General features: G+C 36.3%; 1 protein-coding gene across 4 annotated transcripts in view; it reads left to right on the top strand.

The window, feature by feature from the left end:
• Positions 1-17,816, top strand: part of PTH2R (parathyroid hormone 2 receptor) — a 127,618-nt gene that overhangs the window by 54,474 nt on the left and 55,328 nt on the right. For 3 of the 4 annotated variants that reach the window (XM_030803442.1, XM_030803444.1, XM_003254012.2), the window contains exon 2: positions 11,585-11,687. Coding sequence is in view for 1 of the 4 variants with exons in the window: in XM_003254012.2 (XP_003254060.1) it covers positions 11,585-11,687 (103 nt within the window). In the remaining 3 variants the exon portion in view is untranslated. Of the gene's footprint in view, positions 1-292; positions 360-11,584; positions 11,688-17,816 lie in introns of all 4 variants that reach the window. The other variant, XM_030803443.1, reaches the window with a different exon arrangement.

Raw genomic sequence — 17,816 nt, forward strand, 5'->3', positions numbered from 1 at the left:
TTATATAACTATTTTTTTCTGTAAATCTAAAACTATTCTAAGATTTAAAACATTTAAAAGGGGATTTTACTGTATTTTAAAAGGATAATATTTTGTAGATGTGAAGATTAAATAAAATTAAAATTTCAGTGTTCATAAAATTTTATTTGAACACAGCCACATTCATTCACCTACTACCGCTTCGCATGGCTGTTTGGTGCATTCTGAATTGCAGTGACTCAGTCATAACTTGACACATTTCAAGTGCTACAGGTATTGCTCTACATTTTCACTTTGCTTTTTTCACTACCAGGGAGCACCCATAACGTCAAAATAAGAAGAGAAAAATGGACTAAATATTCTGCTTCTAAAGGCACAGTGTATGTGGATATTTTTTGCTATCAAATAAAATGGAAAAGCATTGTGTTTATTATTCAGTGACACCAGAGCTGTGCTAATAGAATACAATATATGTTGACATTTCCAGATTAAGCAATCATTACAATATTCCCAGCTGATAGCACAGCATTCAGTCAGAAAAATTAGAAAATTTAAGATGAGATATCTCATCACATAACTTCTTTTAAAAAATGAGGCTGCAATAAAAGTAAAGTTCAAAGTAAGGTTCTCATTTGTTAGCTAAGCAAGGAAAGCCATTTACCAATGGTGAACTAATAAATGGGTTAAATCATGTTTGATTGTAGTAGGCAAGAAATGTGTCTAGAGAAAATAACTAGTTTAAAACTACTTACCTTTTGAAAAGAATAGAGTTGAGGATGTTGTAGCAACATCAATAATCAATTAAAAAACAAAGCAAATGATTTTAAGGGGTTTTCCTTGGCCCTTGATGAGTAATATCAGTAATAACATTTGTTACTGATATTAATCAGTTGTTTATTTGAGGAATCAGTGCTGAGTTTGGTTTACTGAAGAGTTTGCCTTGAAAAATAGTCTGCGTGGGAGAACATTTTCAAAGAATTTGAGAAAATGACTAATTTAGTTCAACCTGAAATGGAGTGTGCTAAGACGTGTTAAAAATGATGGTGTTAAGCCTTTGTGTGGAAGACCAATCAAAAGCTCATGAAAATATAAAGCATTTAAAATCAATGGTTATTTATTGTATTATTTATCTGCAAGCACTTTGTAGGAAATATTTGAATATATCGTGTGTCATTGAACCAATAATGTCAATGGCCAACTTTGTTCACCCTTACGAACTTAATTATCATCAGTTCTTTAAAGTTTTGTCAGATATAGAAGCCGCATACTTTGACTTGCCCTACTATGGCTTAGCCATGATAAAGCTTACTATGATATTTCTGAGCTCAGGGTTAAAACGTTGAAATTAGGTGAACTACTTTTTCAAGCTATCTGCCGTTCTGTATGTGATGGTTAATGCTGATGGTCAACTTGATTGGATTGAAGGATACAAAGTATTGATCCTGTGTGTGTCTGTGAGGGTGTTGCCCAAGGAGATTGACATTTGAGTCAGTGGGCTGGGAAAGGCAGACCCACCCTTAAGCTGGGTGGTCACAATTTAATCAGCTGCCAGCATGGCTGGAATATAAACAGGCAGAAATACGTGAAAAGAGAGACTGGCCTAGCCTTCCAGCCTACATCTTTCTCCCGTGCTGGATGCTTCCTGCCCTTGAAAACTGGACTCCAAGTTCTTCAGTTTTGGAACTCGGACTGGCTCTCCTTGCTCCTCAGCCTGCAGATGGCCTATTGTGGAACCTTGTGATTGATGCGTTAATACTTAATAAACTCCCCTTTATATATATATCTATTCCATTAGTTCTGTTCCTCTAGAGAACCTTGACTAATGCAATGTACCTCTCAATGAAGACTGGAAAAGAAAGAAGGGATGAAGACAACAAGAGTTTAGTTTTAGGTCTAACAAGAGTCTCTTGATCTTTGGTACTTTTTTTTTAGAAGGGGTTTATAATTCAGTAATGATGGATGAATCTCATATTAGTTTCAGGAAATTTGTTAAAGCTGCCAAAATGTCCTTCCTAGATTTCATTATTTATCTCTCAAAATGCATTAAGGATCCATTTTACATACATTGTAAAATTAGCCTTTTTTGCTATAATCCTGGAAGCCGAGTAACTAGGCATGTGTATAAAGAAAGAAGAGGGAGAAAATTCCTATGCCAAAATTTGTAACTGAGGTGTGGCTAGATGTTTTTTCTCTTGGAGGCAATCTAGTTCATTTGCAAGAAATGGGGTTGAAAAGACATGGATTTATTTATTTGAAAAATTCCAGGTCTGTTTGTTACAATAAAGCTGGTCATAAAAACACAAGTACTTGTTAAGAGAGAAGTACTGTTCAAAGGTGGGAATCTTTTTTTTTTTTGAGATGGTGTCTCACCCTCTCGCCCAGGCTGGAGTGCAATGGCACAATCTTGGCTCACTGCAACCTCCTCCGGGGTTAAAGCGATTCTCCTGCCTCAGCCTCCTGAGTAGCTGGGATTACAGGCACATGCCACCATGCCCGGCTACAAAGGTGGGAATCTATGGTCTAACAGGAGGAGAACATCATTAGAATAAGCTGGATAAAATAAGAAAAGCTAAATAGAAAATCCAGGAGTAACTGTGCAAGTCAACCATCTCTTGAGGCAGAAACAAAGGCAAAATATTGCAGAAGTAGATCAGTCTTGCTTATCATTGCAAAACATGAAAAATCAATTTTAACTCTATGTTAAAATACAAATACCTTATGAACAATTTTGGCTTTATTCTGTTGATTCTGTTATTTGCAGATGTTAGCAATACTTTTATAAGAAAGCCACAAGAATTTACTAGAAACTATTAAAACTAAAAAGAGTTCAGTAATGTCACTAAGAATGACATTAAAAATAGGAAATAAAATAGCTTCCTTATGTGTAAAAAAACTACCACTTAGCATAATAAAAATGTCCTATTAGTAATAGCGATCAAAATAAAATAACTAGAAATGAATAGATTATGCTGAACCTATATGACAAAAAAGAAAGCTTCACTAAGTCTTAAAAATATAAACATTAAATAAATGAAGAAATATACCATATACTTATCAAAGGATGATAAAGGGAATGTCTCATATTTTCAGGAGCCTATGTAAGTTGTGAGGGACTACCTAATGCATGATTTCTTTTGCACTCAATTTTTTTTTTGCTAATGAAGTAGTCTTAATATATTTGACCTTACTTTATCTCAAAATACTATATTGCACTTAATTTATAATTAACTTAAAATTTAATTGGTGTTTTTCATGGTTATAGTCATTAAACTAAACAATTCCTTAAAAACTTTAGCAGATGAATTTTTAAAAATCTGTATTTTGAGAGAATTATAGATTCGCATGCAGTGTAAGAAATAATACAGATACTAAATACCTTTCATGTAGTTTCTCTCAGTGGTAACATCTTTCAGTACTATAGTATAATATTACAATCAGGAAATTGACATTGATATAATCCCTCTGTCTTATGCAGATTCCATTGGTTTTATACGTACTTATTTGTGTGTGTGCACATCTATTTAGTTTATGCAGTTTTATCACATGTAGAGTTGCATGTGATCACCAACACAGTGAAAATATAGAATAGTTCCAGCATAGGAATCCTTTCATAGCCACAACCACTTACTTCTCCCTTCCCCGCAACACCTGGCAACTGCTAATCGGTTCTTTGTCTCTGTAATCATTATATGACTCTTAAAAATTTAACCGTGCTTTTTTTCTAAGTATAATTGGAGCTCTACAAATATCTATAATAAATTCACGTGTAGTTAATTAAAATATAAGAGAAAAGGATGAGTAATAGCTTTGAAGGATGACAGCTCAATGTGATCGCATTCTTAATGTTTTCATTTAACTGTGTATGAGCCACACCACAGATAGATACATGTTTTTCTTAAATCATTTTCAATTTGCTTCTTGCATGAACGGGGTCATGGGAATTTTTAGAATTTGTAGCCAAATGTGCAAAATCAACTGATCTTCAGATTTAGCTTGAATTAGAGTTCATTATATGAAAGGATTAAAAACTTAAGAAGCCAAGACATTTTCATATTGTGTGTGTGTGTCTGTGTGTGTGTAGTGTCTGTGTGAGTATGCATGCTTCCTTGTGTGTGCTTGTGTATATATTTATGCTGTATATCTTATCTGTTTTTCTTTTTTTATGTTGAATTAAAAAAGGACTAAACAAAAAGTTTCATGGTTCATAATTTAAAGGTAGATGATTCAATAATATTTTTCTCAAAACTATAATGTTTATTATAACAGATTCCTTTATTTTAAAGCAATATTACAGACAATACATTCTAAGTAATTAAAAACATGTTTTCATTGTTTTTTTTAGAGTAAAATGTTTTTTATTATTATTTTTGCACACAAAACAATAAACATTTTCTAAAAGTACATACAAACAAAAAGATGCATATCAAACATATTAGGAAGTTTGCACATGGGAAGATGGGGAATAGAAATGGGCGGTGGGAATTAAAGAAAATAAATGAGAGAGGGACTTTGTATGGATCAATGATAATAACTCAATCCTCTATTTGACAAAGAAGAAGGAGAAGGAAGAGGAAGAAAAAGAAAGTGGGATAAAGGATCAGAAAGGGAGGAAAATAGAAAAAATTAGAGTATGACTCCAGGGTAGACCTGTTTTGTTGTCACTTGGTTGGTTGGTTGGTTTGTCAGTTGTATTTTTCATATGTTTCGCCATGTTGGCCAGGCTGGTCTCGAACTCCTAGCCTCAAGTGATCAACCCGCCTCGGCCTCCCAGAGTACTGGGACTACAGGCGTGAGCCACCACGTCCAGCCCCCACATTGCTTCTGGCCTCTGTGGTAGACCTCCCGGATGGGGCGGCCGGGCAGAGGCGCTCCCCACATCCCAGACGGGGTGGCCAGGCAGAGGTGCTCCTCACTTCCCAGACGGGGCAGCTGGGCAGAGACGCTCCTCACTTCCTAGACGGGGTGGCGGCCGGGCAGAGGCGCTCCTCACTTCCCAGACGGGGCGGCCGGGCAGAGGCGCGCCTCACTTCCCAGAATTGTTAAACCTCCTTTAGAACATAAAAGCTTCAGCTACTCTCAAGGGAATCACATTCGTGAGAGTGACATTGGCATTTAAGAAAAGGAAAATAAAATAATTATAAGTTCATATGAACTTTTTTGAGGCCTGTGGGAAAACATGGAGTAGAGAGTTCATAAAATTGATTTGTTACTTGGCCCATTCACACTGGAGTATATGAGAAACTCTGAATTCCAAGCAAAATTCCTTCTTATAGACCAGCTCAGTTTTCTCTCAGACTATGGAAAATAGAATGGCTAGCTGTATTAGAGTTCTTCAGGGAACAGAACCAGTGGGATATATATACAAAGAGATTTATTGTGAGGAAGTGATTTACACAATATGGAGGCTGAGAAGTACTAGGATTTGCAGTAAGCAAGCTGAAGATCCAGGAAAGCTAGTGGTATAATTCAGTCCAAGTCTGAAGGTCGGAGAACCAGGGGAGCTGATGGCATAAATCTCACTTTGAGGGCTAGAGAAGATGAGATGAAATGTTGCCAGGAAGGGAAAAAAAGGGTGCAAATTCCTTCTTCCTCTGCCTTTTGTGCAATTGACACCTTCAACAAATTAGATGAGGCCCAATTGCACTGTGGGAGGGCAATCTGCTTTGCTGAGTCTACTGATTCAAATGTTAATCTTGGATGAAAACAGACACACAGACACACTGGAAACAAATGTAATCTGGGCACCCATGGCCCACCGAAGTTGCTACATGAAATTAACCACCACACTAACCTAGAAGGGAATTCATTTTTAACAAAACATATCCTTGGGATCCTTTTGAAATTCAAGTAAAACTTAATATATAAATGTTATAATAACTTTCCAAGAGAACATTATATTCATTAAGTAGACTTCACTTTAGGAAAGATATATTTTTGTAAAATTATAAAATAATGATATCTAAAACATTTTTATATACCTTTTTTATGATCACCTGTGGTAAATTCTCATTTACTAGAATGAGGTAATATTTTGTGGTTTTTTTAAGTGAGAGAAGAATGCTGCTTTTTTTAAAAAATGATCTTTTTGGTGATAATTGTAAATTCACATGCAGTTGGAAGAACTAATGAGAGAGAACATGTGTATCCTTTACCCAGTTTCCCCCCTTATCCCTTGTAAGATAACATCTTATGAAACTACAGTAAAATATCACAACCAAGATAATAACATTGATAACCATCAAGATACAGAACATTTTCTTCCCAGAAGGATCCATTCTGGTGTTCTTGATAGCCAAACCCCCTTCCTTTGCACTTCCCACTCCTCAACTCCTGGCAACCACTATCTCTTTTTCATTTCTATAGTTTAATTTGTGTATTCTTCCTTTTTTATCTTGGTTGGCTTTCTAGAAGCTTGTCAATATTATTGGTAATTTTAAATCACCAGCTCTTTGTTTCACTGACAGTCTGCATTTTGTTCTTCTGTTTCAATTTCATTGATTTCTCCTCTTATCTTTATGATGTCCTTCTTCCTACTTGCTTTGGTTTTATTTTGTTCTTCTTTTTCTAGGTTCTCGAGGTGGGAGATTATATTATTGTTGCAAAACTTTTCTTCTTTTCTAATGGATGTATTTAGTGCTGTGCATTTCTCTTAGCACTGCTTTAGGTCTGTCCCACAAATTTTGATATGTTGTTTTTGTATTTTCATTCAGTTCAATGTACTTTTGATTTCCCTTGAGATTTTCTTTTTGACCCATGGATTGTTTAGAAGTGTGTTTAGTTTGTAAGTGTTTGGAGAGTTTTGTTATCTTTTTGTTATTGATTTCCAGTTTGATTCCATTGTGGTCTGAGAACATTGTGATCTGAGAACTCTGTATGCTTGCAATTCTTTTAAAATTGTTGAGATTTGTTTTATGATTCAGGATATGGTCTACCTTGGTATTTGCTCTGTATGTATTTGGAAAGAAAGTGTATTCTCCATTGCTGGGTGAAGTGTTCAGTAAATGTCTATTAGATCCTGTTGGTTGATGGCATTGTTGAATTCTATATCCTTGCTGATTTTCTGTCTAGTTGTTCTATCAGTTGTTGAGAAAGGGGGTTGAAGTTTCCAACTGTAATTGTGGATTTGTTTATCTCTTCTTTCAGTTCTATCAGTTTTTGCTTCACATATTTTGCAGCTCTGTTTTTTTGATGCATACACATTTTTTAGGGCCATGTTTTCTTGGTGGAGTGACCCTTGTATTATTGTATAATGTCCCTCTTTTAGCCTCTGGTAATTTTGTTTGCTCTACTTTATCTGGTACTAATATAATTGGGGAAGTGGGATTGTCACCTTATTACTGCTCATAGAAGTAGAAGTTTTGATTCCTCCGTCAGCTATCACTGACACCTATGATGGGCTGCTCCATGGTCCTAATGGGTGGGGGTATGAGTTCTGCTCCTCATGTGGCCTCCACTGACACCACAATGGGAGTAGCCTTGTTACTGCGAGGGTGACTCTCCACTAGGTCTTCTCTGACCCTCCTCCAGCAGAGAAGTAGAGGGACACTGTGTTACTGTCAGGAGGGGTGGAAGTCCAGGCTTCTCATATGCAGATTGTGAAGAAATGGTGGGGTGTCCAGAAGCCTTTGTTTCAGGCCAGTGAGAGGGAATGTTTTAGTTCTTTACTTTGCTCTTAAACCATTCTGGGAGGTTGTAGGGGTCCCTTGTCATTTTGGGTTGGGTTTGTGAGACAGCATGTCAGGCAGTGTTCTTGTATAAGTGGTTAGCTGTCCTTGTGTTGCTAGCTGTTCTTGTGTAAGCTGTCCATGTAGTAAACTGTGGTTTGGGAAAATTTCTTGCGATAGTTCCCGTTATCCAGCAAATCATGTGTGAGAGCCCTGCCTTCATGGGTCTGCCCTGTTCCACTTGCCAAGGCTTGACACAAGTTACTCTAGTTTGGATCTTACAACTTCCACGTTTCTCTGAAAGCATCACTGATCGACTCTCCTGTGGGTTGGTTTTAATTGTCCCTTGGTGCTGAGATACACCTGTCCTGGATTGTTGGTCTGGTCTCACATTGGGAAGAAGTGATTGGCGACTAGGAATCAGTATCAAAACAGTTTCAGCCACATTTGAGCAACAAGCCTGACCTGGAGAAAGTGGCTCTCAGGCTAAATCTTCCCGGAGTCCACTGTTAAGTTCAATTTTGTTGGTTCCATAAGTGTTGGTTATCATTTGAAGCACTGGCCCAGCATTATTCTATCAGAAGTGTTGTTTCTATATAATTGGGGCATGACACAGTTAGGTCCAAAGTTTAAAGGAAATAATACAAAGTAAAACCAATAGGAGCATAACAAATTTATTTTGTAGAATGATTTTGAACCAAGAGGCCAAGCCTGAGGCCAAGAAACTAAGCAAATCAAAAGACCACTGGGAAACCAGGTGAGACCTGTTGTAGCCATTGAGATCAATGGACTAAATAAAAATTTTTAAAACTCTAACGAAAAAACTAATGGGTTCATGAAGCCGCAAATCAAGATCAAGCAGAACAAAATAATTACATAAGATTGAATACTTCTTAAAAATTATAATTTTTATGATTTTAAGGAGAGTACATCATCGTGGAGGCAATGATTTATGACTTGCAAATCACATGTAATGAGATGGAGTAAAAAGCTGAACCCTTGAGATATTGAGGTAGGAGGCGGGTCTCAGAGACCAGACCAAACTGAGGACTAGCTAAAAGAGGGAAATGGTGGAAGCAGCTTTCCATAAGACACATCCTCCAGTGTTCCATGCCAGTTTACCATTGCCATGGCAATGCTGAAAGTTACCACCCCTTTCCACAGCAATGACCCAGTGACCCAGAAGTTACCACCCTTTTTAAAGAAATTGCTATATAATCTACCTCTTAATTTGCATATAAGTGTGTATAAATATGACTGCAGAACTGCCTCTGAGCTGCTACTCTGGGCAGACTGCCTAGCCCTGCTCTGCAAGGAACAGTACCTCTGCTGCTGCTGTATACTGTCACTTCAGTAAAAGTTGCTGTCAAACACCACCAGCTTGTCTTTGAATTCTTCCCTGGTCAGAGCCAGGAACCCTCCCAGGCTAAGCCCCAGTTGTGGGCTGCAGCTTTTTCTGTGGTGTTTTCCCAGGCTGTCTTTTTCTTCCTTGGCTAGAGAGCAGGCTTCTCTTGAGACTTAAATTTTTCTGCCTGTGCCTATTGATATTCCAGGGTTTCCAGCTTCTTTTACTCCAAGTTGGGGATGTATGAGGCAGAAAGAAAACCCAGGGAATTTACCACCATGTTGTTTTCCAGGACCTGTAGCCTGCTCTGCTATCTTCTCTCTGCCTTTTAGAATATTGTTATATCCATTTTATATGTAATGTGTAGGGCTTTTGTTTATATTTACTGAGAGGAATTGGGGAAAGCACATCAACTCCATCATGCTGGAAGTTCCAGAATACCTCTTAAATTAAGCTAACTTATGGATTTATGGTTACTTAAAAATTGAATAAATGTGAATATTGGGTTAATTATGAAGATTTTCATATCTTGACATTAAAATTGGTATCTATATTTACAACTTTAAGGGCTTTTAATAAAGTACAAATTACCAAATTAGGGCTTCTCTTAGCTATCAAATATGTGACAGATTGGAATTTAACATTTTATTTCAAATCATAAATGATCACTTGTCCAGGAAAAATTACTAACATCTATTTTTCTAAATGTAACATTTTGTTTTGGGTGCAATTGTTGCTTTTGGAGAACTAGACATTGAAAATGTAAACTGCTCTTCTGTTTGAAGTACACTATCATTTTAATGTCATTCTATGTTAAAGAGTGCTTGTATCTATAACAAAGGAATAAAAGAAAGCAATATAAAAAACAAGTACTTATTTGCTTTTACTGGAAATGACTGATTTGGTTTGGCTGTGTTCCCCACCCGAAATCTCATCCTGAATTGTAATCCCCATAATCCCCACATGTCAAGGGTGGAAGCAGGAGAGGTAATCAGATCATGGGGGTGGTTTCCCCCATGCTGTTCTGATAGCGAGTGAGTCTCATGAGATCTTGTGGTTTTGTAAACATCTGGCATTTCCTCTGCTTGCACTCACTTCGTCCTGCTGCCCAGTGAAGAAGGTGCCTCCTTCTCCTTTGCCTTCTGCCATGATTGTAAGTTTCTTGAGGCTTCCCCAGCAATGTGGAACTGTGAGTCAATCAAATCTCTTTTGTTACCCAGTCTTGGGTATTTCTTCATAGCAGTGTGAGAATGGACTAATACAATGACTAAAGATCAATTTAACAGATTGTGATTTAGCACATTCTGATCATACTTGCTCCTGGCTAAACTGACCAGATGTTTTAGAACAAAATATCTTTAGAAGCTGTAGTTTATAAGATGCATAGTTTCCGGAAAAGTTTATCCCTATAAAAAGGCTGCATTATACACAGAAAGAAATAAAAAAGAATATCTTCAAGTAAAAATGGTACAAGGGATGATTTGAAATATTCACGTTTGATAATTGTAGACAAATTTCTCTGAATCAAATGTATAGTTCTGAAATTTGGTCACAATTTACACAATGTTTTTTAGGATTGAAGTAAAAGGAAGTAACGGTTTAACTGAAAAAACCGGCCAGGAAAAAAACAAAACAAAACAAAAAACTTCAGTTGTGCCTGACTGTTTCTAGAGAACGAATGGGAACGAGTCAATTTTTCCTGCCATGCCCACTCAGAGACTCGTGTGTTTCCAGTTCATTCTCTCTTTTTGATATGTGAGATTTTAGGCTCACTTTCAGTGTATCTACTTATAACTCAGAATCTGTGTTGTATTATATTGATAGATAAATTCTGGTATGTATTTCAACCCCCAAAATTAGTTTTTGCTTATTCTCTCATTTCCTAAAAAAAATTGTTAAAGTAAATATGGACATTGAGCTATGAATATAATCCAGAAATCTCCAAAGCTATATATCTGACTATTCACTGAGATTCTCTTTGTGCTATAAATATCTTAGAAAATAATACCCAGCTAAGCATCTCCCAAACTGTGAAACAAATTAATGTTTGTTATTTTAAACCACAACAGTATTTTGGGATGTTTTGTTACACAGCTATAGGTGATAAATACAGATGGTTCCTTCTTTAAGGTTCTGTTCCTCTGGAACCAACCACTCTTGGTAGTAAATAAATTGTATCATGTTAGATGGAAGATAATATTGCAGGAAATTGTATATTTTTTTGTATATTATTTCTATTTTTTGTAGTATATTATCTCTAATATAATTATTTTATTTTAAAATATTTTTTCTTAGTATAATATCTCTATTTTATTTTTTTCATAGCCTATTATCTCTAATATAATTACCTAGCTATATTAAAAATTTCTCACTTCTTATGGTATGGGATTTTTTAAAAGGCTAATCAGGTAAAAGTAAAATTATTCTAAAATCTTACACATTGATGGATTTTGAATTTTGATTCAGATAAAGGACTATTTCAAATAGCTTGATATCAAAACTCATTTTCAATTAGATTAGAAGGTGAAATAATGAAAGCTTGTATCTGGCTTGAAAAAACATGATGAAAATGTTTGTATTTTGTTCATTTCTACAGCTGGATTCTGATGGCACCATTACTATAGAGGAGCAGATTGTCCTTGTGCTGAAAGCGAAAGTACAATGTGAACTCAACATCACAGCTCAACTCCAGGAGGGAGGTAAAGATGCCAAGAAAATTGGCTCTCCTTCTGCCTCCTATCCGTTCTCATAAAGATTGCACATTTCCCTCCTTCTTTAGTGTTAGGGAGATCCTTATCAGTCAATCCACATTTCCATGTGGAGGGGTGTGCAGCAGAATAACAACACTCTTTTCATCTCTACCCCACATGCTTTTCCTTCCCTGTGGAAAAAGTGACTTGCCTGATAGTGAGTATGAGAATAGCAATTGGGCATGTGCACATCAGCCTATCGCTTAGTCCTTTCTTCAGGGTTTGTCTGCCTGTAGAGAGCATGCATACAGATTTGCCCTTGACCATGCAGTATGCTTGGAGGAGTAGGCTCTGTCCCTGTGGACATTGCCTCTATTATAAAATATGCAGTTCAAAATCTACTTCATACTTCTCTAAATGCCAATAAATAATTGTGACTGATTTCTCAATTGTTTATGATCAGAGAATGTGGTCTGCATGATACTGAGTTTTAAAAATGTGTTGGGACGGCCGGGCATGGTGGCTCACGCCTGTAATCCCAGAACTTTGGGAGGCCGAGGTGGGCGGATCACCTGAGGTTGGGAGCTCCAGACCAGTCTGGCCAAAATGGTGAAACCCTGTCTCTACTAAAAATGCAAAAATTAGCTGGGCATGATGGCGCCTGCCTGTAATCCCAGCTACTCGGGAGGCTGAGGCAGGAGAATCGCTTGAACCCAGGAGGTGGAGGTTGTGGTGAGCCAAAATCGCGCCATACAACTCCAGCCTGGGCGACAGAGCGACTCTCTGTCTCAAAAAAAAAAAAAAGTGTTGAGACTTAATATCTTATATTCTTGTCAATTTTGATAATTTTCCATGTGGTCTTCAAAGGTATGTATGCCCTCTAGTTTCTGAGTACAATGTTTTATAGTGTCCACTAGATTAAGCTTGTTAGTTGTGTGGTTCATATATTCTGCATCCATAATGATTTTTTAAATGTGCTTGACCTATTATTTTCTGAGATATATATATCTTAAAATATGCTACTATGATGATGAATTTTTCAACTTTTCATTGAAAAATTCATTGGATATTTTTACTTCATATATTTTGAAAATATGTTAGGAGGTTATTTAAGTTTAGAAATATTAGATTTCCTGGTGAATTAAACCTTTTGTAGATATGCAGTAGCCCTCTTTATCTCTAGGATACTTGTCCTTTATATTTAAAAAATATGTACAATTTAAAATTACTATATTAAAAAAAATTTAACAACACTAGTTTCCTTCTTTCTTGGTTAGTATCTGCCTTGTATATCTTTTCGAATCCTTTAAAAATGTTTTAATTGTGATAAAATATACATAGCATTAAATTTAGCGTTAAAATTTTTTCGTTGTACTGCTCAGTAGTGTTAAGTATATTCGCATTGTTGTGCAATCAATCTCCAGAAATTTTCCATCTAAATTGACACTCTGTACCCATTAAATAACAACTCATATTTCCTCATTCTTTTATTAAACTTTTCTGTATATTTACATTTCAGGAGTATCTTTTACAAACAGGACACACATAGAGTTTTTCTCATTATCCATTCTGATAATCTTTGTCTATTAACTGACGAATTTAGCTCAATTACATTAATTGTAGTTACTAATATACAATATTTGAGTTTAATTCTAAAATCTCATGTGGGCTTTCTATTTCACCAGCTCTTCCTCTGCCCTTCCACGTCCCCAGTTCCAACTCTCTTCTGGATTGATTGAGACCTTTTTCTCATTTTATTTCATCCCCTGCTACCCCCAACTAGTATGGAAGATATATGTTATATTTAATTCTTTTAGTGGTTATCCTAGAAATTTTTCACATATATTTAATTTCAGAAAGTTTAAAGTTTATCATTCGCTTCCTTTTTCCAAATAATAAACACAGTTTGAGATACTTTAATTGCTTCCAAATTATATGCTTTTTAGTTCTACCTTAATTTTATGTTATAATTTTTCTTCTTTGAATAAAATGTCCTTTATTTATATATTTTTGAATCTTTATATTAGAATATGTTTATAGTGATCTCAGTTTTTGTCTGTTGGAAAGTGTCTTTATTTTGGTGTCAACCTTGAAAGATACTTTTTCTGGACATATGATCCTTGGTTAAAAATTATTTACTTTTATCACCTAAAGATACTGTTTTTTTTTTTTTTCTAGCTTCCATTGTTATTATTGACAAATCAATTCTCAGCCTTTGTTGATGATTAGCTTTTTCTGTCTGGCTTTTTTTTTTTTTTTTTTTTTTTTTTTTGAGAAGGAGTCTCGCTCTGTCACCCAGGCTGGAGTGTAGTGGCATAATCTCAGCTCACTGCAAGCTCTGCCTCCCGGGTTCACACCATTCTCCTGCCTCAGCCTCCCGAGTAGCTGGGACTACAGGCACCTGCCACCACGCCCGGCTAATTTTTTTGTATTTTTGTATTTTTTATTTTTTTAGTAGAGACGGGGTTTCACCATGTTAGCCAGGATGGTCTCGATCTCCCGACTTCGTGATCTGCCTGCCTCTGCCTCCCAAAGTGCTGGGATTACAGGCATGAGCCACCATGCCCGGCCTCTGTCTGGCTCTCTTTAAGAACTCTTTAACATTGATATTCTGCAGTTTCACTCTGTATCTAGGTATAGATTCATTGGATTTCCTGAATCTGAGCATCTGTATTTTTATTTGGTGATTGGAATATTTTAGTTATTTTGCCTCTGAAATTTTGCTTTCCTTTATCCTCTCTCTTATCTCCCTCTGGAACTTTAAGAAGACAAATATGGGACCTATTCATACTACTCTTTGTGTATCGATGTCTTATGTATTTTCCTTTTCTTTCTTTCTTTACTGCTATTTTGGTAATTTCTTCGAATATATTTTCCAGTTTGCCAGCTCTTTGTTCAGCTTTGTCTAACAACTGTTCAATCCATCCATTAGTAAATTTTGATTATATTTTTATTTTCTGAAGTCTTCATATTCAATTTTGATAGTCTCTTGCTCCTTCAATATTCTTTCAAATTTCTTCTTTTTTTCCTATACATGCTTTATATGCTGCATATGATAATTGTAATATCTATAGACTGCTGGTCAGTGCTGACCACCACACATGGTGGCTTATTTCCTTGTGTGTCTAATGATTTGTGATGAGCAACTCATGAGGTTCTTGTTTAAAGAACATTTTCTTTAGAGAAAATTTGTGTTTGCAACTGCAAGGTGCCTAGATGAATTATTGACCTAAGTCCAATTTAAACTAAATTTAGATCACACATAAATATGGGCTTGTGGTTAGAAATGTTTAGAGAAGAATTTCCCCTCCACTGTTTTCTATTCCAACTCCAAATGTAGCCAAGAATGACACAAACCAATCTCTTTCTGAAGGATGGTTTTATTTCTTGCCCACCCACTTAGTGGGAGAAGTGTCATCTTTTGGGGATACTGACTTTCTAGAGGGGTCTCCTGTTCAATTTCTCCACCCCATCAGGCCTCAGGCTCTTCTTTTGTTACCTGAACACCACCAAAACTCTAAGTAAACAGGTCAATAGAAGCCTCTAAGGTAAACTCCAAATGTAGAGCTTGCTGCTCCTGTATTTCTGGCTTACAATTTATTCCTTTACTTTACAGCCAGCTAAGCCATATTTAAAGAAAGAAGGCTTTTACATTAATGTAGCCTTTGTAGGTATCTTGTACTAAGAGGAAGCTTTCTGAATGGCTAGTCTAATAGTGTCTGAAAAGGGAATCACTCATGCAACTTCTAAAGAATGCTGATCCTAATATCTTAGATATGGAAATCTACTAACAAGGAGATACATCATCATGAAAAAATTTGAAAGCATTATTATCTATGATGGCTGAGTAAGCTGTTTTCTATGAAATCTTATAAACTGTTGAGCTAGAAGATATTTCAGAGATCACCTAGGCCAACATTATCATCGTCAGTGTCCCTTTAACAGTTCAACAAATATTATTATGTGCCCAGAGTAAGCTCTGAAAAGTATGAATAAGTTTCTGTCTTTTCTCTGTGGGGTTAACGGCTTAATAAGGAAGGCAGGCATCTTTCAGGATGGTGTATGATTTTAACAACAGAGGTATTTTAACAACTATAGAACCACTGAAGATGAATCTTAATTAATCAGGGAAGGCTTCCTGGAAGAATAATGATCTCATCTTAAAAGTAAAGAAGTAGGAATTAGATGTGATGAGGGGAAAATACGACTGTATTAGTCAAAGTTCTCCAGAGGAACAGAACTAATAGGATATACGTATACGTGAAAGGCAGTTTATTAGAAAGAATTGGCTCACATGATCACAGGGTGAAGTCCCATGATAGGCCACCTGCAAGCTGGGGAAGAAAGAAGACAATAGTGGCTCAGTTAAGTCCAAGAGCCTCAAAAACAGGGAAGCCTTCAGTCCGTGGCCAAAGACCTGAGAGCCCCCAGCAAACCACTGGTGTAAGTCCAAGAGTCCAAAGGCCAAAGAACCTGGAGTCTGATGTCCAAGGGCAGGAGAAATGGATGGAAGCATCCAGCACAGGGGAAAGATGAAAACTCAGCAAGCCAGCTTATCCCACCTTCTTCCCCCTGCTTTGTTCTAGCCAACTGGAGGGTGCCTACCCTCACTGAGGATGGGTCTTGATCTCCCAGTCCACTAACTCAAATGTCAGTCTCCTCTGGCACCACCCTCACAGGCACACCCAGAAACAATACTTTGCCAACTATCTAGGCATCTTTCAATCCAATCAAGTTGACCCTAATATTAACCATCACAAAGACATTTCAAAAAAGGAAATAGGATGGGCCAAGATAAGCAAGTGTGCATCAGTCACACACCATATGAATTATACATAAAAGAATAAATTAACTGGTAGTAAACTTAGGTCACATCTAAAATTTGTGAAGATGTGGATGATGTGAAGCATGTAGATGAATAAATACTAAAAGAAAAAAAACACTTTCTTCGAGATCCTTATTTGCGTGGAGATCTTTTTCTATGCAAATAAGACAGAATTAAATGTGGTCAAACTTTGGTTTACCTTTCAATTAAAATGTCTAATTATATATAAATTGACTCAAGTGCTCTTTAAAATTGTAAAACACTAGAATGACATTTTGAATTCACTAGCTAATTTCAGGAATTTTCATTTTTACATTCTTCTAAAATCAAGAGATGCATATCAAAATATTTAGGAGTGAGCTGTCAGACTGTCTATACTTTACTTTAAAAATCTGTAGCAAAAAATAAATTAGATTAACTTGCAAAATATTAGCAGCTGTCAATTCTAGGTTATGAGTATATGATTTTCTGTTTTATTTATGAAAGATTTTTTTAATAAAAGGACATAAGAACATAAAAGTTTTCCTAATGTTTATGAAAGAGAGAAAAGGATATATAACTGCAAATATTCGGCTATAAAACTATTCAAGTACTTAAAAAACAAAGACCAAAATATTATTGATCCAAAATATTATTTCAAGTGTGGTCACATTTTGTTTGAAAAGAGAAAAACGTTCTCCAAATTTTAGATTGTTCTGTGTAAATGTCATGGTTTGACAAGCTTCACTCATAATTAGTTTGTCCTGGCACACAAAAATAATTACAGTTATAATTAATGGTGCTAATTTATAAAGAGAGATGGGGAGCCATTAGTCAATTAATTAGGTCCTTGCCAAATAATGAAAGTATTTACTCACATTGGATGGCAATCTGATCAAGGAGAGAATGCTAGTTAAGATCTCTATTTTTGGCCAGGCACAGTGGCTCATGCCTGTAATCCCAACACTTTGCGAGGCCGAGGCGGGCGGATCACCTGAGGTCAGGAGTTCAAGACCAGCCTGACCAATATGGTGAAACCCCATCTCTACTAAAAATACAATACCGTCATAGTGGCGGGTGCCTGTAGTCCCAGCTACTCGGGAGGCTGAGACAGGAAAATTGCTTGAACTTGGGAGGCGGAGGTTGCAGTGAGCTGAGATGGTGCCACTAACTCCAGAGTGAGACTCTGTCTCAAAAAGAAAAAAAAAATCTCTCTTTTCTATGTGAGATTCATGGCTTCTTCAATTTTGTTCAACCTTCTGTGAACATTTACCATTCTCTTTGTCAAAGAGCAACCAAAAAAATAAGCATGATCTACAGAAGTATTTTGGGAG

The sequence above is a fragment of the Nomascus leucogenys genome, chromosome 22a (assembly GCF_006542625.1).
Source record: "Nomascus leucogenys isolate Asia chromosome 22a, Asia_NLE_v1, whole genome shotgun sequence".
Taxonomy (NCBI): Eukaryota; Metazoa; Chordata; class Mammalia; order Primates; family Hylobatidae; genus Nomascus; species Nomascus leucogenys.